Raw genomic sequence first — 27,500 nt, 5'->3', positions numbered from 1 at the left:
CACACATACAGATCATTCAAAATGTGAATGGATAATGAAGAAGAAGAAAAATTTTAAAGACTAATTTATAACTATTCTAATTCCGTAATTCATCAACATTTCTTCTTCTCTGACTAATTTTAGAGAACTATCTAACAAAAACTCTTTCATTAAGAAGATATATCCATTTATGAAGCTTATATCAGCTATGTCCATTTATAGTAGTTCTTGCACTAATACCAACCAACTGGATTAATTTTCCAAAGAACTTCCTAATTTAAGTCTGCGGGAAAAAATATATAATAATAATATCCAGAATTTAAAACAAAAGCAGTAATTAAATAAAAGTAAAAATAAAAAAGAATTGAAAAACCCAGAACAAAATTTACTTGTTAATATAGAAATGAAGTTTTTTTTAAAAAAATAAGGATTTTGAAACTGTTTGTTAAATTTGACTAAACTTACTTATGAGAGATGCTAGACTAGGTTTTAGTTCATTGTTGTTCCTGCATGCTCCACAATGGACAAAAATACCAATGTAATTTAAAGCATAAGAAGCAGGCTGCATAAACTGTATTTGTAATAAAACAGCATGACCAGTTTAAATAGCAACAGAAAACAAGGAGAGAAAAAAAAAAGGATATTTCATTCTCAGCCTGAAAATATGGGATCATTTGATTAGGTAACAACAATTAAGGGCAATTTAAATTCAGCCACAAAAACGTTGCTCACTTGCCAGCATTTTGTATTCAAAGGGCCACATATAAATAAATAAAACCTTCCATTATTGCTTTCATACAGAATATCTGAATATGTGAACAACAAAATTCCCACATGTCAACAAATTTCAGACATTAAAAAGTGTTTCGTAGGAATGGCGGAATATTTACTCAAGTTCCAGAACATAACAGAGTTACCTCCCTAGTTTTAATAAGTACTTACCAATCAGTGCCACTAGAGGACTCTGTTCCACTGCTAGAATCATGATGCTTAGCTTGTTTTCTCCTGGAGAGTCAACGAGAAATTGATGCAGAAAGTTGAGATTATCTAAGTTACTAGAAGTGGTGTTAGGTATTCAATGAACAATTTAGGAAAGAAGAGAAAAATAAGGAACCTTGCCAAAAAAGAGACAAAGAAAATAGGCAAAGCATTTAGCACATCAAATATTGAGCAAATATCTAATCCAAGAAAGCAACCAGAAGATTTAAGCAAAGATATATAAGAGCCAAAAAAGAAACAAAGAAAACGGGGAAGGAAAAAATTTGCCGAAAAATAATTCAATGTCGACAAGACAGCAACAATGAAGACTGAATTGACAAAAAGGAAAGCAAGGAATTGTTTAATGCACTGTTTACCATACTGTTCCAAATTTGGAAAAAGTCTAAACCAAACAATTTGCCAACAATGCTCGCCAGTTCACAGTATTTGATGGTTACCAGATATATAACACGGCTCAGTAACTTGCCATATTCACACAGCTTCTATTTCAAGTAGACTTTTTTTCTTTTTATATATCAAACTTTCAATTCTAGCTTTATATAATTACATCACCAACATAACTCCAAGTGGCAACAATTAAAAAAAAAATTAAATAAATAAACAAACAATAAGCAAAATAATGACATCAGAAGAAGGTTTGCACTGGAGAGTCAAGTTAAGTAGCAATGCAGCTAAGATGTTGATGTTGAATTGTGGACACATGAAATTTAAATGAAGGTACGCAGATTTAAGATACAATAGGTCAACAGTGATTGTTCTTAACGAACCAAGGTAATTAATTTTATAGTTAGATCCTTTAATTTTGTAATTATTACCTAAACAGCTGATTTACTTAGATATTGAGCTAAAACACAACATAACTTATACAAAACACTTTAACACAGTAATAATAATTAACTGAGGAAATAATTAACTTACTTTAGAACTAGCAGGACCCATGGAAAGTCCACGGAATGAAGAAAATTAAGAGAAGCTATTTAAGAAAGAAGAGATGATTTGCATTTTTGTTGTATATAAATCTTATTGTTACCTGTGCAATAAATGATACAAAAGTATACAGTAACAATCTATACAATACATAAAACAAACATCATTCGTTAATATTTAATTCTACTGAAACTGCAAAATCAGCATATAATTGCATATTCCTTATCAAGCAATATTCTATCGTAATTACTTTACATTATATACAATTAATGCACACAAATGATATAAAGACTATACATAATGTTTTTATTTATATGATTAGAATTTATTCCATTGCAAATTAAAAAAAAAAAAAATCTACAGCTATTTTCTAAGTTATTTCACTTCAAGTCACAATATATTATATGATTTTAAAATTTCCCTGTGCTAAATACTTCCTTTCTCTCACTTCAACAAACTTTTTAAACATGTAAATTCTCCTCTTCACATTGTTAACATTTCTCCGTTCCCCTTCACCTCTTACTTCCACTAACCATGCTATCACGTGGTTAGTGGATGTGGCTCTCTGCTAGCTTACTCACTCTCACTCCACCTCCCCTCCTCTCCAACAAACTAAAGTGTAACATGTAAACAAACAAACAAGCAACATTATAATATAGACTTATGAACTCTAAATCTGTTAAAATTTTAGAAAAATACACTAACACAGTTCTCATATTAGGAAATGTGACATTAAAAAATAAAGGAAAATTACTGTACACACACACCCCTAGAAATTAAAGGCAGAAGTGAAGGTGTTTGCAAAACCTTAAATATCATGGACAGAGCACCCTTTGTCCCTAAAACAGCAAAAAGAGGGAAAACAGTGCATCCTATGTTTATCTGAAAAATCCCAGATCCTCAAACTGAAGATAACCAAAATCTTACTTCCCAGAAGTGAAAGGAGACCATTTCTATTGGAATATATTCAAATCCTGACAGGCTAGTCTCAACCAAATGCAATACACTTGATCTCTAACCCTAACAAGCAGTTATCTGATAGTGTAGACAGCAACCACTTGTGCACACAACACAACTTTACACCTGACTGTTCTTGACCAATGAGAATCAGTCTTAATTAAGAAGTACACAGCCTGAAAGTCTGTACATGGGGAGAAAATCAGACTAGTGGTGGAATGAATCACAACTATTTCCCAGGTAAATAAATGTACACTCACATAACCAAAATTATATGTATACATGTGTGATTGTGCGTATAAATACACACACATAACATGTGTACATAACATGTGCATGTATGATAGTGCACCAGAATGGTCTTAACTATAATGGCTAAAATGGAACTATATATGTATGCATGTATATTTGTATTAGTGTGTAAGCGTTAAGTTCTCCTTGTGTACAGCATCCAGATCCTCTAAGTGTACCAAGTCTTGGTGAGTGTAAAATGTATGTTAAGTACCAGCGGCTAACTACCCACCAGGATTTTACAGTGATATCTAAGAATCCACACAGTCACATTTTGTAGTAGTCTACTAAAGATCACTGTGACCTAATTAATAAACAATGGGTTTTTTATCAAGGAGAGGTCAAAAGGAGGGGGGGAACCCCTACCAAACCTTGTGCAGCATTTTAGGAATTGCAGCTTGCCTTTAAAAAGGCAGCTCATATTCCAAAAAGGAACCATTAACAGGAGTAGGTGGGAGCAAGCAGATATATCCCCACTGTATACCAGAACTGCACAGAGGCCTGGAGCACTGAAAAAAGGATGAGCCACTGTTTTGAAAGCACAAATCTGAGGCATTAATTCACCTGTCTAATGAATCTCACACAGAACACTTCACCAACACACAGTGGTCCAAAGGAAAGGTCTTAGAACTGACAAAGCTAATGCAATGAACGAATTCCTCAACAGCTTATGAAATAGAAAACATGTGTGTTGCAGAGCAACATTCTTTTCTACTCTAGGCACAAGGCCCGAAACTTTTGGGGAAGGGGCCAGTTGATTAGATCAACCCCAGTATGTAACTGGTACTTAATTTATCGACCCCGAAAGGATGAAAGGCAAAGTCGACCTTGGCGGAATTTGAACTCGGAACGTCACAGCTGATGAAATACCGCTAAGCATTTCGCCCGGCGTGCCAGCTTGCTGCAACACTGCTCTACAAAATGCATGTAAATCACAGTCCAGCAGAACAATGTTACCATCATAGTATGAAATGCATCATTTTCCCGAAGGCCAGTACAGTCGTTCCTGCCCAGGGCCTCTCCACATCTGCTTCCAAGACCCCACACGACAGCTTTCTTCACTCGATAATCAACATTCAGAACTGACTTCTAGAAATTGTTGGAATAGCTATCACAGAGAGATACAGGTATCCAAAGGCCTAGGAACAAATACATCATCAATCACCATCAGAAATGCAATGAACCAATAAGTAACCTATTGGAAACCTATAACGAATGATGCTATCGTTGATAAATGCAGGATAAAATGAATGTATGTGAGAGAGTGGGTGTGTGTTTGTAGTAAAGAGACAGACAGGTAGACAGCGATAAGGAGAGATTCTGAGAGTAAATATGTATTAATCACAGATTATTATAATCATACAAAATTACGCCAGGTCATTAAGACTGTAGTTTACTTGTGTCTCTTCATTAGCACTGGACCCCAGACGAAGATTAATTAGCTCTTAATGACCTGGCAGTAAATGAACTTTATTCAGTTGAAACACTGAATATACAGACAACTGTTTTGTTTGCTTAGAAAACAAGGGAGAAAAGAAAGAAACAAAGAAAAATTTTTACAAATTTGCAACAGACTGGCATTTATATAACAAAAGTAAATAACTTCTTCCAAATGCATAGAATCGTTGTTCACCCCCATATTTAGCTGTGTGCTTCATAAGGCTGTGATCAAAGTTACTCCAAAACAAGATAATCCTGTTTTTATTTTAGTCATATGTACAAAGTGTTGCTTCTCAATTTTTCTTTTAACTATAACCCCTCATCCCACTCCCTTTTTTTAACTCCTCTTCCTCACAGCCCACACCAGACAGTTGGACATCATCACACCATTTTTAAAGCACCGACACACAATATCAGGCCACAGTGAGTCAGATCTGAATACCAGTTTGGCACAGGTGACTATTTACCACACTGCTATAAGCAAAGGGGGTAAGCATGGGTGGTACACATTCTATCGGTTATTTACTTATTCACATTTCAAAAGTCTATGTTCTGAGTTCAAATTCTGCCAAGGTCGACATGCCTTTCATTCCTTTAGGGGTCAAATTAAATACCAGTAAAAGACTGAGGTCAATGTGATCAACTAGTCCCCTCCCCAAAAATTTCAGGCTTTGTGCCTTTAGTAGAAAGGATTATTATTATTATTACTACTACTGAGTGAGAGAATAGTGCATGCCATCAAAGTGACACTGGGTTAAAATATACAAAGCCCAGTATACCCATCATGACTACCTGCCCAATAAGGGTACACCAGGTACATGCATCACAACCATATGTGCTGAACATGGTGATCTCATTTCAAGATTAAACAGCGCATCTAACAAGCAGTTTGTCAAAATATTGTATTTAAAAAAATATTTTTTTACGTTAGTCCCTAGTAGCTATATAAAATATTCCACCACCTTTCAAGGAGCAGTACTGCCCACATGAGAATCATTGGTTACAGAGTCACATTAGTGATTCATGTCTTTTTTGCCAAACCACGAAGTTAAAGGAATGTAAACACACCAACATCGGATGTCAAGTGATGAGGAGGGACAAACACAGACACACACACATACATACATATATAGGACAGGTTTCTTTCAGTTTCCGTCTACCAAATCCACTCACAAAGCCTTGGTTGGCCCGAGACTATGGTAGAAGATATTTGCCCAAGGTGCAACACAGTGGGACTGAACCCAGAACCATGTGGTTGGTAAGCAAGCTTCTTACCACACAGCCATGCCTGCGGCTTATCTTTTTTTCTTCTTTTTCTTTTTTTTTTTAAACACTATAGGATGTCGAACCTGCCACAGATCCCAATAAATATTTTTCCAACTATGTATTAAAATGAAAGGACACCAGAATACACAGAAATTCCCTTTCTTAGTCACAATAAATTTAAAGACTCAAATATTAACGATTTCATAATCACAGAAACAAATGTTTAAATTATTAATTATAACTTGAAACCAGTAATTCTGGTGAATAGCTCAAAATACTTGAATACCTTTAAGTAGGAAAGCTTAATTAGCTGTTTGGAATATCTTTAAGTAGCAAACCTTAATCAGTTGTTGGAAATATGTCTTCCTTCAAGGAAAACCTATTTCAATCACTCAGATTTTTTGTAATCATCATCATCATAACTTAAAATCTTTTCCCAAGATAATATTTGAAAGGTTTTAATCAACTTTTGCAAAAGTAAGCTACAGACTCACTGACTGAAAATTCGGAAGGATAAGGAACACAGAAGTTAGACACCCTTTTAATACCAACCAACACAAGACCAGTTCTTAGTCTGTGATTCAAACTTCCTGCTTTAAAACTATCAAAATTAAAAACTTCCATCAGAGTTTCATTTTAAAATAAGTGCCAACATTAGATTGATAATGACAAAATTAATTCCAACAAAAGCAGGATTTTTCAACAGAAATACACCAAAAAAAGGGTTAACCCTTTCATTACCAACCTGGCTGAAACCAGCTCTGGCTCTGAGTATGAATGTCTTGTTTTCATAAGTTTTGAATTAAAATCTTCCACCAAACCTTAGTCACAATTTATGTTCCTAACACTAGCTGAATGATATCTAAGTTATTTTACTAAATTCTTTGTTATATTTAAAAGTAATTGAAAGAAACACAGAGCATCTCAAAATATATACAGTAACGAAAGGGTTAAGCTGCCACTGAGTTATTTGCTATTTTCCATTCAGATGAAAATAAATATTTATTTCATAGCTTTAAGTGTTAGAATGAGAAACAGACTCGAATTTTAAAATATGCCCTTCGATAAATTATCATTGTATATTTTCATTTAAAAATAAGCTCAATATTCATACAGCCGCCATCTGTGTTGCAGAAACATTGACTTCCATGTAGCATCAAGTCAACGGGAAAATAGGATTCACTTAATGGAACTCCCTTGTTACACTGAAATTTCCAGGAGTACAAGGAAAATGGAATCACTGCAAAAGTACATGCTGCATTATGGAACTCCTTGTTGTGGAAATAGTTCTAGGAACACATCACTTCTACAGCACAGGGTGTGCTTACATCAGGTCATATAAGAAACCAGGACACAAGGTTCTGAGAGGAGTCAAAAAAATTAGCTTTGTTTCGAAATATACCAATCCTTCACATCGCAGAGGAGAGATCAGCACTAGAAAGGGCCTTAAAGTGAAAAATAGCTGTTGCCTACTAACAATATTATTGTGTGGGAGGGTCTGGCCTTGCTAAAACAAACAGCCACTATACCTCCCACTTTCTATTTATTTCTTTTGATACCAACCCATGAGACCATCCTTGGTTCTATGAAAAACTTAGTAAAGTAACTGTCATTAAGTAGATGTGTGCAGTGTAGATTAACCCTTTTGTTACCATATTTCTGTTGAGATGCTCTGGGTAAATAATTTGGTGAAATAACTTGGTTATCATTAAGTTTGTGTTAGGAACATAAATTGTGACTAAGGTTTGGTGGAAGATTTTAATTCAAAACTTATGAAATCAAGACATTTGTACTCAGAGCCAAAAGCAGTTTCAGCCGGGTTGCTAATGAAAAGATTGACGTGAAATTTTGATGGAAAGTTTTAATTTTGATTACTTCAAAAGAGGAAAATTGTACTGCAGAATCAGGGATGGTCTAGGGCCAGTTGATACCAAAAGGGTCAAAATGAACCAAATTAATCTTTCAAATTCCATGTTTAATTTATGTTCCTAACACCAGTATAATATTGACATGAAATTCTTCAATATTTCCAAAATTAATTGAAAAACATGTGAGTAAGGGAGAGGGGTTGGATACCATCTCAAGGATTCTTCCAATCCAACTTGGTGGTCACAGCAAGAATTCAATTTCTAAATGAACATGCTTACAGGAACAAAATATGATATACAGGACTGTTTCCGTTTTTTTTTTTTCTTTTTTCCCCAAATTACATCTAATTAACATGGTTTACAAATAGAGATGTTAAAAACCATGACAATTCAGCTCTTCTAGAGGATGGGGTTTCAAGAAGCACTTTCAGAAATGTTATTCAGCTATTTAGTGCAGGTTATTCCAAGCAGACATTCCTAACCGATGATGATGGAAAACTATAAATAGCAATTTCTTGTACTGCAAAGAGTTAATTTTGCAACACAGCAATAAGAAAATATAACTGGATGGAGGTGGGGGGGGGTAATAAAAGAAAGAAAAAAAGAACATTAAAATGTAAAAAGAAAACTGGAGGAATCTCAGTTACTTGAAGGAAATTCAAAGTTCTTATTTTGAAGTCCTTTATTGTGCCATGGTGTCATTTAATGGTAATGTCCCAGAAAACAGTAATTTTACTGGGGCAACATCTTCGTCCTACAGCACTTTACTCTTATCCTTAAACATGGAAGATTACAAAAAAAAAAAAAAAAAATCTTTGCTTTCCAATGGCTCCCAATAGACAAAATTAAACAGTTGAAGCCAAGTTATATTTTAAATGAAGCCGAATTAGAATTTAATAACAAATTCAATTTCATTAACTCATTATGAATAAATTTATGCTATAACTCGAAACACATTTCCGTTAAAGATTCTTCTAAAATACAAACCATATGTCTACCAAAGATTCTACAACAAGAGTGACACTAAATCGTTCCGTTTTGCTTGATACCGATATGTCCTGCATTACGGCGACGTATTTTGTCGTCTGTGTGACTGGCCTGAATGGAGCACCTCAACGGCTGGCGCCACTCATATTTGTCCACTATTTGTAGTGGAACAGCCTGCTTCTGTCACTCGGGGGTGCCGCCACAACATAAATCATTATTGTCGTCGTCGTTTTAACGTGCACATTTCCATGCTGAAATGAGTCGGACAGAACTTTTGTGAAAGATTTTTCTACAGCAGGATGTCCTACCTGTTGCCAACCCTCACTCATTACCAAGCAAGGTAAGACTTCCCCATGGCTAGACATGTCTTGCAAGATTGGCAACAAAGGACACCAGCTGCATGACAGTAACACTCGCAACTATTATGCAATGCCAAGGCAAGGCAGCAATAACACACACACACACACACAATGGACTTCTTTCAGTTTCCATCTCGCAGATCTACTCACAAAGCTTCAATCAACCTGGGACTATAGTATAAGATACTTGAACAAGGTGACACACAGCAGGACTGAACCTGAAACCATTTGGTTGGAGAGCAACCATGCTGGCACCAATGGAAATACCGAACTGAATGCCGATTTTCTGCAGGCATGTGTATTCTTGAAAATCTTACCTTCGTTAAAGGGTCGTTTAGACAAATGAAATTCAAACAGTAGAAAGAAATGTAAAAATATAATCAGTATAGCCCCCAACCACATCTGTCTCCCTCCCACACTCTGAGCCATGCCTACAGGTATCTGCACTTATGGACATCCATACCAACGTCTAAAGATTCACAACTTTTCTCAGGAAAGCTATACAAGTCACTTCCTATTGCCTTCAAACAGTTTGATAGTTTGCTTTCTACATCTCCTGAGCTTATTCCTAGACGTATAGGGAACTAGTTCATACAACATCAGGGCATATCCATGCACCCATGGTGCCTGCGTGACACATGTCTAAGGGCCAACTTTTCTCCATGGCCTTAGTCACTGCACCATCTTATGATATGAGACCCTTAGGAAGTGCATGGCTTAATGGTTAGGGTGTTGGACACCTGATCATAAGATTCATAAACCAGGGACCTCATTGTGTTCTTGAACAAGACACTTCATTTCACATTACTCCAGTCCTCTCAGTCGAGTAATGAGTAATCCTGCAACAGACTAACGTCCTGTTTAGGGGAAGATACATATGCCACAGAAACCAGTACTAAGGAGCTATTGGACCCTTAGCAAATCCTTCCACTACAAACCAGAGCAAACCTGGGAGTATTGGTGACTTAGGGTAACTCTCTTTATCCCCCATCACCAAAATTCTTGAGCTGGGGCCTCACCACTGGAAGCAGTTTAATCCTTTAGCATCCAGATTACAATCAAATGGGATGCTTACTTATCCACATTGTTTTGAATTAATCATGCATAATCTCCTCAAAGCTATGAGGTCTCAATGTTGTGAGTGTTGATTTTTAGAACAACACTGTAGGGCATGAGAGAGAGGCATAGAATATTTGGGCCAGACATGGCCAGTTTAAAATGCTAATGAGCTAATGTCTTGCTCAGAATATTATGTACAAACATTGGAGAAAGCAGATTAAAAATGTTACCAAGATCCAGTAACATCTGTATGGCTTGCACTTAGAAATGTCAGGAAATATGAAATGTGAACCTGATAAGCTACGACTTGGGAAAATAGCTGTGAACAGAGGCTATTTTCCCAAATCTTAGCTTATCAGATAAGGACAAATTAATAAAGAGATTTGTTTGAAAAGTATATTTCCCAGCTGACTGTTTAATGAACACAGACCAGAGGTTTTAATTACACACCATATCAGACATCTACGTGGGCTGCAAAGCAAGCTCCTTAACTGCAGAGTCTTTACTCTCTCTCTCTCTCTTTCTCTCTCCAGTTCAGAACATAACGAGTGGATAATTAAATCATTGGGCAATTTGTCCAAGAACAGGAGTTTTAGCCAGACTTCATAAGATCACTTAACTGAGAAAACGACCAACACAACATCATTACTTATCACTGACAGCCACCATTCATTTAATTTTCCAAAATAATCTTCCATGTTAGACATATTCAAATCTCTCTACATAAAGCTGAAGTCGTCTGCGTGTGGCAGGTTTGGTAGCCTTCAACTAACACTATCTCCTCCGAGACCCTGCGGCGCAAGTTGACCAAAATTGAGAGTATGATAGAAGGAGGCTTGCTCTTCCTTCCTTAGAAGAAAAAATTCAAATCGGACTATGTTAACACCAAAAATTATTTACATCAAAAAGGTACTTATTTTCTATGAAAATCCCTATTTTTTACGATTTTTTGACTGCTGTGTCGCCATTTTTCGGTGTATTTCAACCAGAAAAATGTTCACTTAAAGAGAAGAACAAGCTACACAATGCAAAATTTTTACTTTTCAAAAATTCGAATTCTAAAGGGTCGAAAAGAAAACAAGCCCGAGCAATGCCGGGCTATACTGCTAGTTTATTTTAGCACTGAAACCGATTGGAAGGTATCTTCCAAAACGATCCTTTCCTCTGCGGGGGGGGGGGGGGGGAATGACCTGTTTACTTGAGTGATGTGTATTTTGTCATTTTCAATGCTTGTACAACTTTCAACATCAGAAATATTTTATTAACCAAACCTAAGCACTCCAAAAAGTTTGTCCTAATCATGCATGCTTGATTACAGAGTTTTAGTTGGCCTTTGTTCCATATCATCATCATCATCATTTAACGTCCGTTTTCCATGCTAGCATGGGTTGGACGGTTCGACAGGGGTCTGGGAAGCCAGGAGGCTGCACCAGGCTCCAGTCTGATTTGGCATGGTTTCTACAGTTGGATGCCCTTCCTAACGCCAACCACTCCATGAGTGTAGTGGGTGCTTTTTACGTGCCAGGGGAGGCTGGCAGCGGCCACGATCAGTTGGTGCTTTTTATGTGCCACAGACGCGGAAGCCAGTCAAGGTAGTGCTGGCATCAGCCACATTCAGATGGTGCTTTTTACGTGCCACCGGCTTGGGTATCACAACTACAATTTCCATTTGATTTTTATTTTGATGTAATTGACTACAATTATATATGTCTCCTTTTACAGAAACAAAAGGGTTTATAGGACTGCAAAACAAGTGTTCAAATATAAGTGAGATGAAGATAAGGTGTTGGCGTAGTATGTCATCTACAGCAACTTACATCTAGACTACCTTGTGATCTACATTCAAAATTTTGTTGTAGACATTGGAATGGATGTAATATCTATTTGGATCCTAACGTGCCGGCCAGCTTTCTTTTCATTAAGTCCCCAAGTTACTATAGTATTTGAAAAATAATTTGGGAAATGTTTATCGTATGTCATGGATACCAGAAACAGGCAATACCATTTTTCCTGTCCTGATACACAGGATAAACAAAGAGTGAAAGAATTACAAAAACAAAAAAAAATTCATATAACTTTTAACATATTACAGCTCAGAGGACTACATTTTAGAAGTTAAGAATCAGGCATTAAATTATGTAAAATATATAAATCACAAATGATTTAAGCAGATTTTACATTTATATATGTAAATATATATATAAAATATCCTCCAAACCTGTTCAACAAATGATAGTATTTAGAAGTAAAAACCAATAAAATAAAACAGGAATTGAGAGCATATCTCTTGCAAACAGTTACCATGAAGCCAGCCTCCAAAAAGAATATCATTAATAATTTTCAATGTAATTAATAAGTTTCATAAAGCAAATGAAGTTTTTATCTAAATCTTATGAAAATTCTAATTAGAATTAGACCAGATTCTTGTAATAATTTTTAAGCAATTTTATTTGAAAAGAACAAATAAATGTGAATAATGATTTGAATATGAGAAATTTTGACAATGGCTAACTTGGAATAAATATGCAGAATTTGCAGAGCAACTTGACAATTAATGTCAGAAATATTGTGTTAATTTAGTCAGAATAAAATAAATTAACAGCAAATAAAACTGGCAATAAAAAACATGAGAAATGCATGTGTGTGTATGTGTGTATATACACACATCGTAAAAATCTTAAAACAACCCGTTAATACAATAAATAAGAGTTTTGCCAAATAAAATGCATATACAAACAAAAATATCAACAAAAGTTGAAGGTTAATAAGAAACGGAAACGGATCAATATCAACATTGAACTTTAGTATTGATTATGAAACTTCAAAATATGGATGAATGGAAATTATTTATTATTGAAACAGTTGCCAGGGAAAAAAGCTTTGTAGAAAACAAAGGTGAAGAAAATGTCCACCACACTAGAAATCTTGAATATGGCATTAAAAGAAGTAATAACAATTAGCTAACGATCATGTTTAAGATCACTGATGCTTATTTAATCAGGCTTAAAACTGAACAAAACTCACTGTTTAAATAAATGCCACAGAGGTGACAATTTCCACTGTAAGACCTACAGCCATTAACCCTTTTGTTACCATATTTTTGTTGAGATGTTCTGTGTTTCTTTCAATTAATTCCAAATATAACAAAGAATTTAGTAAAATAACTTAGTTACCTATTTCTTTATTGCCCACAAGGGGCTAAACACAGAGGGGACAAACAAGGACAGACAAATGGATTAAGTCGATTATATCGACCCCAGTGCGTAACTGGTACTTATTTAATCGACCCCGAAAGGATGAAAGCAAAGTCGACCTCGGCGGAATTTGAACTCAGAACGTAGCGGCAGGCGAAATACCGCTAAGCATTAAGCCCAGCTTGCTAATGTTTCTGCCGTTAAGCTAATGTTAAGAGCATAAATTGTGACCAAGGTTTGGTGGTAGATTTTAATTCAGAACTTTTGAAATCAAGACATTTGTACAACTAGGCCAGAAGCAGTTTCAGGTGGGTTGGTATCAAAAGGGTTAAAACTGTAAGGATTCGATTTTTCTCTAAAATCATTTAACAACTTTAATAACAAATAAACGACAATTTAAAACCTTCCTCCATGTGTTTTTGTTGTTGCATTCGAGTTTATAAGATAGAAATGCAATTTCTCTACATATATACTTGGAGAATTATAATGTTCATGTTTTTCTAACATTTTAATACAAATAAATATAATCCATGTGTGCCATTATTTATCCCATGAATTGTCTTTGTACTAAAATAAAAAAAAAAGAACAAAAAAATCAAATAAGCTTAAGCGAATTTCTTCTCACTAAATTTCTCCAAATCTACAAAAGTTACATTCTCTCACAAGACAATATTAAATTGTAAATAACTGCTAATGGACAATTCTGGTTTGAAGACAAAAGACAATCTATATTTTCATGTCAATAAAGATAGTTTACTTGTGGAAGTTTTTTTCTTTTTATTGGTTTTTTATAACTAAAATTTCCAAAATAAAAACGAGAAACATCGTTGAAGTAAAATAAATTCCTCACCCAACACCCCCACCCCACCCCACCAACCCTTTAAAAAAAATCAATTTTAAAACATTTAGATCACTTTAGAAACATTGATAGTATTTAATCTAACTACAAATGCCAGAGATATAAAGACTAACAATTAAAAATCAAGTTACAATTTAACGACTGACATTAACAAAAAAATAATAATAATAATAATAATAATAATAATAAATGATAATAATAAAATAAAGTAAAAGCGGCACATCGATGATAATTGTTCCTAGATAGCATGGCAGAGAGAGAGATAGAGGTAATAAAGAAAGAAAGACAGAGAAATGAGGCCAAAAAAGAAAAAATTAAACAAAAAAACAACAACGGAGAATAAAATTTAATAAATAGCACTCTTTTTTGCAGGTCACATTTGGCATCTAAGACTCCACTTACATGCTAATTTCTGGCTCAGGAGACAAAGAAAACTCAGGGGATGGAGAGGGTTCAGACATTTTACAGTCAATTAACGGATGAATGTACAAAGGGAATACTGCCATAATAAATGGCAACAAACATAGACCCCTCGCATCTACATGTAATTGTTTGTTGGTTTTTTTGGTAAAGAAAAATGGTAAGAAATCAATAAGTATTTTGAGAAATGCCAGCAATACGCTGGTAATCTGACGAAATATTCAAAAGATGAAAGTTTTTTGCTTTCCTTAAATCTTTTGGGAACTTCAGGTTTCATTCTATGTCTTCTTGCCGAATCTTTCAGGAAATGTCAGAATACAAATGGTAAGGCGTAAAACATACATGCTAGCAAATGTATTTCAAAGTGAGATACTTTCAAAAATATCTTATGAAAGGTCATCACTTTGACCTTAGCCATTAATATCAGGGAGGGAGGGAAAAAAAATTGGGGGAGAAAAAATAAAATCTAGCAAATGGAACACAAAATGTAGAAAAGACGTTTAGGATAGGTTACTTACTGCATCCATAGAACATTTGGCAAAGTAGTAAAAGAGAAGAGAAGAAAAAAAAACAGCGGTAAATCAGTGAATAGTCAATTAGTTAATTACGGGTGGAGCAAATAATTAGGTACAAAATATATAATAGAGAAAATAAGAAATATTTACTCTGAAATAATAAAATGTGATATACATGGAAAGCAAGCTAACACACGAAAGAATTTGATCTTGTTCGGAAAATATATGCATAAAATCAAACCTAGATGCAGAAAAATCCACATTAATTCCATGAAACAAAATACACATAAAATTCAAAATTGTATTCACGCTCACACAGAGGATACCTTAATTAACCCTTTAGCACTCCAATCAGCCATATCTGGCCCAAATATTCTAAATGTTATATGTCTGAACCAGCCAGATCCAGCCACTCATGCCTACCCGGCAATGTCATTCTAAAAATAAACATCACCATCATCATCATTGTTGTTTAATGTCTGTTTTTCATGCTGGCATGAGTTGGAAGGGTTCCAGTCTTCTGTTTTGGCAAGGTTTCTACAGCTGGATGCCCTTCCTAATGCCAACCACATTACAGAGTGTGCTGGGTGCATTTTATGTGCCACTGGCACAGATGCATTTACGTGACACCACATCAAAATCTCAACGGTACAAGATAATGCAAGATTAATTCAAAACTTTGAATAAATATTGCATTTGATGGAGTAATCTGAATGCTAAGGGCTAAATTCCTCAAGACAAAATACATAATTCAGAATTCATATTCAAAATTTTCACACAAGAAAATTAAAATATACATAAAATACAAAAAAACAAGCAGCCAAACACAAAAAGATATGAATTTAACAATAATTCAAATTTATGTCTTCAAATTTTAAGTTAGTGAATTGTTAAAGACCTCTGTCAGTTTTTCTAGAATTTGTTATCACCGTTTTCAAGATTCTGTAAAGAACAACAAAAATTAATTTCCCCCCTTTTACACACAGGAACAAGCACACACGTACAGCCGAATAGCTACTCCTAGGCTGCAAAGAAAAACAACAACATTTGAGCTGAGAACCAAATGAAAATGGTTGAATTATCCTGTTCCGCAACAAAATGTTTCATTTTATGCAGTTGCTTTATCTCAGCACGAAACCTGTCAGCTTTAAGTCTGAACCAACTTCTGAGAAAATAATGAATTCATAATGGACGGTGTTGTGAGAGGATCCTGACCACCCCCTCATGACTAAAAGTGGACTGGTGCATTTCAATAAAATAAAGAACCGTTGGAGTTGACAGCATCGATCGTTGGTATTGGATGTTAGTTTAATTATCATACCTACGTTGCTAGGGGCACTAGGTCTGTAGGAAGACCGTTCTTACGATACAAGGATGTTTGCAAAAGGGACATGAAGGCCTGCAACATCAATATTACCAACTGGGAAGCAGTTGCCAGCAACCGTGGAGTTTGGTGACGTACCGTAACAGAGGGAACACAAAGGAGTGACATAGAGAGAGAGAGAGGAGAAATGGAAAGACAAGAAAAGATGTCAACAAGAAACTATGACATTACAACCAGCCAGGCAAAGTCTTCGCTACATTTGCGGCACCTGCCAGAGGGAGTGTTTGTCCAGGATAGGACTACACAGCCACTGCAGGAAATGTATTAGGACATGAAATGTAAAAGCCGGACTACATTATTTTATGCACAACTCCATTGTTTCCCGAGACAAAAAGGATGCCAACAACGTTTGGCATAGTACGGAGCATGTTCTGTGTGAACATATGAATTCTGCAAAAAAGTTTGTTCTAGATAACCATATCCAAATATATATTAGGATAATGCCAATTCTCCACCTTTGTACACACCCCAACGTCGTCATAACATTATTAGCGATGAGATATTCAAACCCACAACATCACAGCATCAGTGCCCCAAATCAAATTCTCCCAAACACATGAAAATATAGACACTTATATAAAAAATTTAGAGAGTAACCACACTACAAGATAGACTAAAAATCCTAAACCATTATCCTTTCTTGTTTGAAGCAAGGAGATTCTTTCAAACCCAACCATTAGCTAAACAAAACAAGCAAAACAGTTGTTGAAAACAGCCAACACCATTCATAATTTTATCCACAAGACATTTTACTGAGTGATAAAATATTTTTCTTGAGGCTTCATTACACGACTGTATCATGCTGACAAATTGGCAAGAAAATTATAACACTTTTGCGACTTTATTTACATTGGACGGATACGGGTCCTCGTCTTTGTTGTTACCACAACGTTTCGGCTGATGTACTCTCCAGCCTTCATCAGGTGTCCTGGTGGAATTTTGAACCCCAGGTACTCATTCCTAAGGTATTCAATTCCAGGCAGTGCCTTGAATAAATAATAATAATTAATATCAACAAAAAAATAACTTAAGAATGAGAACCCAGAGTTGGGTTCAAAATTCTACCAGGACACCTGATGAAGGCTGGAGAGTAAACCAGCTGAAATGTTGTGGTAGCAACAAGATGAGGACACGGATCCATCCAATGTAAATAATGTACAGAACTCCTCAGCTCTAAAATATAGAACGGTACTTTTGTTACTATATTTCCGTTGAAATACTATCTCTTTACTTAATTTCAATAATAATCTTTTAGTTGTGGGACTGTGACCATGCTGGGGCACCGCCTTAGGGAGTTTAGTTACACAAACCAATGCCAGTACATTTTTTTCCTTTTCTTTTTAATGAGAAAATTACAGGAACATAAACAAACCAACAACTGTTGTCAAGTGGTGGCAGGAGAAAAAAACAAACAAATATATACATACACACATAACAGGCTTCCATGCAGTTTCCATCTATCAAATTCACTCACAAGGCATTAGTTAACCAGGGGCAATAGTACACAGCACTTGCCCAAGGTGCTGTGCAATGAGACTGAACCTGAAACCATGCCGTTTGGAAGGTAAGTTTCTTGACCACACAGCCATACCTGCACCTAATAATGACCGACATTTGGAAAACAAATTAACATGAAATTTTAACGAGAAAATTCTATTTAGATTGCTAACGAGTTTGTACTAGAGAACCAGAGGTATGCCAAACAGGTCAGTGTTGAAGGGGTTAAAGTTGAAATAATTACATATTTCATGGGCTAACAAACACCCAGTAGGTTGCCAAAGGTCAATACAAACTTGATAAAGGGGACAGATCTGATTTATCTAGTAATTTCAATGATTGCTCACACAATCTTCATTTATTCGTATTGCATTACTGAATACATTCACTGGACTGCAGTGATGACGGGTCATCACTTTCAGAGCTCTTAGTCAATCAGATCAATCAGATTGACCCCAGGACTAATTTCAGTCTAGCACTTTGTCTTATTGATCTTCAGTGTCCAACAAGGTTACATTTAGACAGAACAGACACAATAGTTTACACACACATACAGTAATGTCCCAACATGGCCACAGGCTCTGGTTGAAACAAGTGCACATGCATATATGTATATACGTTCATCATCATTATCATTTGAACACCTATGTTTTCATGGGTCAGATGGTTGCTGTTGGGTTGTATTTTCTACAGCTGGATGCTCTCATCCTGCTGCCAATCCTTACCAGTTTCCCAGCAAGGAAATATTTCCTCATGGCCAGGCATGATTTTCAGAATATCAAAAATGGAACAACAACCACAAGCTGTCATGGCAAGGAAACACAAACACAGACACATTCACACATGCATACACAATTGTGTGTGTGATTGGTTTTTATGTCCCACTCCACCCCTCCATGCAAGCATGAGTTGGATAAGACTAACAGAAACTAAGATACCATTCTGGTCACCAATCATTGTTTTTCCATATTAGTTTCTGTTTATATTTCACTGATCTTCAAACCTCAATGCCGCTGAGCTACAAGGACACAAGGGTTGCAAGCAAATATCACCCTCTGTTCAAGAAGTGCCCCATGTGAAAATACGTAGAGGTACGTGAACATTTGAGTGAACAAAGTGGGATGAGAGAAAAGAGGAAGGTCAAAGAAAGTGGGTGAAAGCTGATCTCAAGATGTGAACGATCAGTGAGACACTGTGTTAGAGAAAATTCTTGCAACCCATACTAATTCTACAAAATGAGGCAGAGTGGCATGCAATAAGCACCATCCATGTGTGGGTCGATGCCAGAGCTGCCTGACTGGCTCCTCATGCCGGTGGCATGTAAAATGCACCATCCAAACATGGTTAATGCCAGTACTTATTTCTTGCTAATAAGTCTGATACTTAGCCTAACAGTCTCTCTTGCTGAACTGCTAAGTTACAGGGATGTAAACAAACCAACACAAGTTCTCATGCTGAAACTGGAGGGACAAACACAAACATGCACACATGTATAAATATATATATATTGAAGCTTGGTCCTGCCAGTGCTCCCATGCCAGTGACATGTAAAAAGCACCCACTACACTCTCGGAGTAGTTGGCATTAGGAAGAGTATCCAGCTGTAGAAACTTTGCCAGATCAGACTGGAGTCTGGTGCTGCCTTCTGACTTGCCAGTCCTCAGTCAAACCGTCCAACCCATGCCAGCATGGAAAGCAGACATTAAACAACGACGATGATGATGATATATGAATGATAGTTTTCATCTTACTTCACTCAAAGCATTGGTCAGTCTTTTGCTGTAGTAAGATACTTGAGCAAGGTACTGCACAGAAGGATTGAACTTTAAACCGTGTAGCTGCAAAGCAGGCTTCTTAACCACACAGCTGTGCCCGCAACTATTTGCTAAAAATTCTGACAGAGAAAGTTGTTTTTTTTTTTTTATTTAAAATATCAATATTTTAAAACAAGCAATTTTCTAGCAAATACTAGAGTTGGTTCCAGACAGGCTGTTATCAAGTGGCTCCCCACATCCCAATCTCTCTCTATATATAAAGCTGAAGTCGTCTGTGTATGGCAGGTTTGGTAGCCTTCAACTAACACTGTCTCCTCCGAGACCCTGTGGCACAAGTTGACCAAAATTGAGAGTATGATAGAAAGCTTGCTCTTCCTTCTGTAGAAGAAAAAATAATCTTCCATGTTAGACATATTCAAATCTCTCTACATAAAGTTGAAGTCGTCTGCGTGTGGCAGGTTTGGTAGCCTTCAACTAACACTATCTCCTCCGAGACCCTGCGGCGCAAGTTGACCAAAATTGAGAGTATGATAGAATGAGGCTTGCTCTTCCTTCCTTAGAAGAAGAAATTCAAATCAGACCATGTTAACACCAAAAATTATTTACATCAAAAACGTGCTTTTTTTCTATGAAAATCCCTATTTTTTTACGATCTTTTGACTGCTGTGTTGCCATTTTTCAGTGTATTTCAACCAGAAAAATGTTCACTTAAAGAGAATAACAAGCCACATAATGCAAAATTTTTACTTTTCAAAAATTCCAATTCTAAAGGGTCGGAACAAACCCGAGTAACGCTGGGCAATACTGCTGGCCAATTGATAAGCAGGGAAACAAACAGAAATGGGTTTGTCTGCTTTTGTCATTAACCCTTTTGTTACCATATTTATTATGAGATGCTCAGTGTTTCTTTCAATTAATTTTAAATATAACAAAGAATTTAGTAAAATAACTTAGTTATCATTAAGCTAGTGTTAGGAACATAAATTGTGACTAAGGTTTGGTGAAAGATCTTAATTCAAAACTTATGAAAACAAGACATTTCTACTCAGAGCCAGAAGCTGTTTCAGCTGGGTTGGATTCAAAAGGGTTAAACAAATAGCTGTTAAATGATTCATCTTTTACATTAAATTTATTGGGCAACCTCTTCTAAGCAAACACACATTACAAGCATTCATACACACAGGTGTAAGACCCAATTCTCAGACAGACTCTGAAAAGTCCTTGCAGCAAATCACTAAGTCACTGAAAATGTCATGAATGGTAATGAAAGAACTTTGACTAACAAACAATCAACTGATTGTTTAACCAACTGACTAACGATAACGAAGTGGAATTGAACCTGTATCATCATCATCATCATCATTTGACATCCGCTTTCCATGCTGGCATGGGTTAGACAGTTTGACTAGAGCTGGCATGCTGGAAAGCTGGACCAGACTCCAGCTTCAGGTATCTTTGAGACCTGAAGATAAAACCCTTCATCACCTTTCTACCATTCACATAACACTGTCACCTGTAAGGCTTATTTAATAATCACACTGCTTTTAATTAATCGTGTATTGCCTTGTAGCTTCAAGATTTCAATGATGTAATTGTTTATATTTAGAATGACATTGTAGGGTAAGTGAGAGAAGCCAGATTAGGCCAGGTTGAACAGAAAAAAGATACGATCAGTTTAAATGCCAATGGGTTAAGTCCTTGCTTGAAGCCCCCCCCCCCCCCTGCAGGTATTATTTCAGGTTAAGCAACACTAGTGGACTAAATTCTGTAACTGACCAACAGGAAGAATGGTCAATTCTGCTCATAAATTCATTTGAGTTTTTGGAGTTTTCTTCATCATTTTCATTTCATTTTCCAGTGTTGTTGAAATAGTGCACTTATAGCAAACTGCTATTTCACAAAATTGTACAAAAACAGATAAATTATCATTAAAAGAAAAACTTTAATATTTTACTTCCTTTCAAACTTAATAATAAACAGGAAGATGGCAGCAACCACAGCACTCGTATGCAACAAAATGTATGAAAGCGTGTTGAGAAAGTAATGTGAAGAAAACTTTTGACTTATTTCCAACAAGAGTGACAATCCTCCACTCAGTATTTTGCCAAAATAACCTTATTAACCCTTCTGTTACCAAATTTCTCTTAGAAATTCATTGCCTGTCTTTCAATTTGTTTAGAAAACAAGGAAAAAATATAGTAAACTAATAAGTTTTTTTGTTATAATTAAGTTAATATTTGGAACATAAATCATTAAGAAATTTTGATGGAGGGTTTTAATTTCAATCATTTTAGAAGAAGAAGTCTGTATCAGAAAAACCAAAGACAGTCTCAAGTATGAAGGTACCAAAAAGGTTCTAACATCATTTCAGAGTCATATAAATAAATCTCGGTTGAAATTAAGACCATTAACAAAAGCGAAATGTCTGCAAGATACAACAATGAATCACTTTAAATCTGTTTTATTGAAATAACAAAAGGAGAATGGAGAAGATTAAAAACCAGATTTATTAATGTACAGCCCTACAGCCTAGGAAAGAATACTTAAAATCAAAATGCTCTTTTACATTAAATCTGAGAAAAGGGGCCACAATTATAAACACTGTTATTGTTATTGACATAACATTGTTATGTCAATATTGCACAATCAATTAAATTAAGGGTGGTAATGATTGCCTATAACAACAGTATGAACACCAATCAATGTAAAAGATTTATTAAAATTTCTACATTGTAGTCAGAAGAACTATAAACATAGAGGGCGAAAAACTCATAACTTGTACTTCAGACTATACATGGGAGATGAAGCTTTCCACTGAGGTATCACACTGTAGGTGTGTGGGTGTGTCTAACCCATGCCAGCAAGGATAACATATTAAATGATGATGATAATGAGATGTAATACATTACACACACATGGAGACACACACATATACATATGCACACCTACAATTATACACATACATTTATACATTTGTACACATATACACACACACACACACACACACACACCTACTATTGTACATTACACAACTATGTACACACATACATATACACACGAATTATACACATATATTCACACATACACAGTTATATACACACACACACACACACAGACATGTTTATACACACACACACATATATATATATACACACATATTTATACACACACACAGACATATTTATACACACACATATATACACACACATATATATACACACATACACATACACACATACATGTACACAAGCACACACTAATACAATTTTCAACTTACGATACGTGAATAACGCTTACTTGAAGGAAACGGCATCGATAAATAAATAAAAGCCAACTGCTCTAAGTGTGGCCATATGGAACATGAAAATCGCCTCATTTTCCCTTTGTCTTTCTATTTCCATTCCTCGTCTGAATCATAAAAGCCGTAATTAAAATTCACTTCAAATGACAGAATCAGAAACATCTGCCAAATTAAGTGATTCCCAGAAACAAAGCCAGAACAGAGGAACGATGTGTCATACTGATGTAAGAATACAAAAACAGTACAACAACGATCAATAACAGCAATCAAACCCCACAACATTTAGAATTCTTTATTCAACATGTGTTTATTAATCAAAGAACTCTCTCTCTCTCTCTCTCTCACAGAGCACTGATTTCATAATGCACAAGAGACAATTCTATAAAAATATACGATGTTAAGGAATCTTTATAGTGGTATTGATAAAAATCAATACAATTACTTGGATGGTGTCTTTAGGAAAATAATCGATATTTTTAAGTAATATCTGATGGGTCAAGCAAAGTAAATTAACATAATATTCAAAGATACGGCAGCACCGTTGCAAGAATAGAGAAGGAAAACAAAAGCCTGAGGAATAACTTATTCATCTCCAGGACAATAGCAGTCAGCGGAGAGAGAAGAAATATTAAAAAAGGAGAATCAGGGCAAGAAGCAGAGACTAAGAGAGGCAAAGACACTTCAGCTGCCACAAATAACTTCAAACCAATTTCCCTGACATTAAACGGGTTTCTTCTAAGTATAACTTCCAGATCAACCAACTCAGACCACGGAAGATAAGAGCCTTTAGTGTTGTAAGTCAAATAATTATAATTAAAGTTCTTGAAAAACAAGCTTGGATACTAGCAAAAGTATTGAGAGAGAGGGTGGGGAGAGAAAGGAAGAGAGGGGGTTGAGAGATAAAGGGGTGAAAAGAAAGCATGCTCGTTAACGAAAACAAAAAAAAACCCTACTTAGTTGGTAGAATTTACTATAAAAGAACAAAAGTGATATTCTGAAATATGTTTTAACAGCAAATTACAAAACAGAATAGAGACTACAAGATGTGTTTCCACTGGGCACACGCACATGGGATGCAGTGCCTTGCAAAATTTAATGAGTCACTGGCGATGAATATTAAATTAATTAGAAGAATCTATGACTTGAAATTCAACTCAAAACCACTTATCAAAAAGGAGAGAGAGAGAGAGGAAAAAATTAAGGGATACACAAGGATCTTTGGAAATACTACTGATACAACAAAACACACACAAACACATAAATATATATATATACAGTCCATAAAATTAGAGAAAAATAACAAATTAAAAATAAATGTCCCGAGAGCAAGTTAGAGAAAAAGCATCAGGTGGTGTGAGTGACGGACGCTTGAATAATCGACAAGTATGAATCACACATGTAAAAGTAGCTGTAGTATTTCACTGAACAAGCAAAAGAAAAAATACAACAGGCAAACATAGTAGCTATTCAATCTAAAAAGTATAAAAGATCTACATGGGAGGCTTTTGTGAGTTACTTAATGCAGCATGATGTCATAATCATATCACATGTAGCAAAAAAAAAAATCAAAAAAGAAAAAGAAACAAAACTGGAAATGTTATATACACGGAAAAAAGACAACGGAAAACAATAGCATATAAACAATTACTTACAATTAATTTGGTTTTCGTTTATATAGAAAAGAAACAATAAGGGAGGAAAGGAGAAAAAACCGGTATCCTAAAAATGCTAAGGGTAGAAAATAGGTGAAAACTCGAAACGGCTAAAAACTGAAAATGACCAGAGAGAGAGGAAAAGTCGACAAGAAGCTCTACAACAACAGCCTAAGGTTCTGCTAAAAAGAGGCAGCAACAGAAGCAACCGAGGAGTGGCTGGCTGGCTGGCTGGTGGGTTGGTTGGTTGGTTGGTTGGCTGGCTGAAGCAGTAGCAGGCTCTTTAGCTATACGAAGCTATCTGGTATTGATCGATCTGGAGATGGAGTAGTCAAAGCCAGGATAGATGCGGGCAATTGGCAGCAGCAGCACCAACGTGTGTGTCTGTGCGTGCGTCTGTGTGTGTGTCAGCCGGAATGATTAATCCTTAAGTGGATGATTCTACAGATTCTGTTTCTCTTTCGTTGTGATGGGAAAATAGAACTAATCCGAGATAATCGAAGGGAAATAAACATTTATTTCAATTTAGAAAACAGAGGAGTGAGTTCAAACGCTTTCTGACCACAAACAGGAAAAAAAGAAAAAAAAACTACATTACTTTCCAAAAGTTACAAGACCATAGCTGTTGCCTACCTTAGGCATCAATGAGTGTGTGTGTGTGTTTCTATACATCTGTGTGTGTGTGTGTATATATATATATATATATAATATATATATATATATATATATATATATATTATATATATATATATCATATATAAATATATATACATACATATATATACACATATATATATATACACACACACATATATATATACACACACATATATACACACACACATATATATATACACACACACATATATACACACACACACACACATATACACACACACACACACACACATCATCATTATCATCATCATCGTTTAGCGTCTGTTTTCCATAGAGAGAGAGAGAGAGAGAGAGAGAGAGAGGCACAATGGTCCAGTGGTTAGGGTAGCAGACTCGCGGTTGGAGGATCGTGGTTTCGATTCCCAGGCTGAGCATTGTGTGTGTTTATTGATTAAAAACACCTGAGGCTCCATGAGGCAGGGGATGGTGGCAACCCCTGTTGTACTCTTTCACCCAAACTTTCTTTCAATCTTTCTTCCTGTTTCTTGGGTAATGCTGCGATGGACTGGCATCCCGTCCAGTTGGGGGGGAACACATACGCCATAGAAACTGGGAAACTGGGCCCATGAGCCTGGCTAGGCTTGAAAAGAGCTTTAGGTGTTTTTAACCAATAAACACACACACAAGACGACACTTTCCCAAGAGGCCATGCAGTGGGTCTGAGCTAACCAACACCTAGTGATTGGATTTGGTAGATGGAAACTGAAAGAAGCCCATCATGTGTATGTGTGTGTGTGTGTATATATTAATATCTCTTGAAATCCCATTATGGTAGTAAAGAAGCATCACTGCTATGTTCATTTTTATTCTTCTGTGAAAAACATGTCTGGCCATGGAAAATATCACCTTCCTTGGAAACAAGTGAGGGTTAGCAACTGGAAGGGCATCAGGCTGTAGAAAATTTGCCACATGATGATGAAAACACACACACATACACACACACACACACAAAGAGAGCATATAAGAGATGACGAATAAGCAACGAACTTCATTGGCTTACAACTGTTTCTGCTATAAGATGCAGTGTACTCATAGTTTAGTGCCTGAGTAACACCTTACAGCTTCATCAGAGCCTCAAACATGAAGTGCACTTCATGTAAGCTAATGAAGTTCATCATTTACTCTTTTGTCATCTCTATTTCTTTATTTTGTACTAAACGAATGCTTCATTCAGAAGCATATGTATATATTGAGTTCTATGCCAGATCATTAGTATTGCAATGAGATATAAGCGAGATATATCATCATATCATCAGCTCGGATGCTGTTCCTAATGCCAACGACTCAGAGTATAGTGGGTGCGTTTTATGTGCGACTGGCATAAGAGCCAGTCAAGTGGGCCTGGCATTGATCACATTCAGATAGTGCTTTTTACATGTCACCAGCACGGGGACCAGTCATGGGGCACTGGCATTGGCCACATTCGGCTTGTGCTTTTTACGTGCCAGTGGCACGAGAGCCAGTCAGGGGGCACTAGTATCTGCCACATTCAGATGGTGCTTAATTTATTTATTATATATATATATATATATATATATATATATATATATATATATATGTTTCAGTCATTTGACTGCGGCCATGCATAGAAGGCGGACGTTAATCAATGATCATGACCATCATCTAACGTTCGTTGTCCATGCTGGCATGGGTTGGACGGTTTGACCAAGGCTAGCAAGCTGGAAGGGTGCATTAGATTCCAGTCTCTTTTGGCATGGTTTCTATGGTTGGATTCCTTTCCTAATGCCAACCACTCCAAGGGTGTAATGGGTGCATTTACATGCCACCGGCATGAGTGCCACTTGCATGACACCAGTACCTTCCACAACTGTGGTTTTACTTGGCTCAATGGGTCATCTTCTCAGGCATAGTATAATGCCAAATGGACTCTGCAATTGCCTCTGTGAGGTGCAACACTCAAAGCACAGCATAAAGCCAAATGGTCTCAGTCTTTGCCTCTGTGAGGCCCAACATTCAAAAGGAAATCAACCACTGTGAGGCTCAACTCTTGAAAGGTGCTTTTTACATGCCACTAGCATGGGTGCCAGTTATGTGACAACAGCATCAACTACGATTGAGATTTCACTTCACTT

At 36.1% G+C, this 27,500-nt stretch overlaps 1 protein-coding gene across 18 annotated transcripts in view; it reads right to left on the bottom strand.

Moving 5' to 3' along the window:
• Nucleotides 1-27,500, bottom strand: part of LOC115216993 (SRSF protein kinase 2) — a 187,761-nt gene that overhangs the window by 71,245 nt on the left and 89,016 nt on the right. For 7 of the 18 annotated variants that reach the window (XM_029786494.2, XM_029786495.2, XM_029786500.2 and 4 more), the window contains one exon: nucleotides 922-984. The exons of 6 other annotated variants lie outside the window; for them this stretch is intronic. In XM_029786494.2, coding sequence (XP_029642354.1) covers nucleotides 922-984 — 63 coding nt within the window. Of the gene's footprint in view, nucleotides 1-921; nucleotides 985-14,587; nucleotides 14,773-15,119; nucleotides 15,123-23,069; nucleotides 23,145-27,500 lie in introns of those variants that run through there. 5 more of the 18 variants (XM_036507009.1, XM_036507017.1, XM_036507010.1 and 2 more) reach the window with 4 other exon arrangements.

The sequence above is a fragment of the Octopus sinensis genome, linkage group LG11, assembly GCF_006345805.1.
Source record: "Octopus sinensis linkage group LG11, ASM634580v1, whole genome shotgun sequence".
Lineage (NCBI taxonomy): Eukaryota > Metazoa > Mollusca > Cephalopoda > Octopoda > Octopodidae > Octopus > Octopus sinensis.
This window is presented reverse-complemented; position numbering and strand designations above follow the sequence as displayed.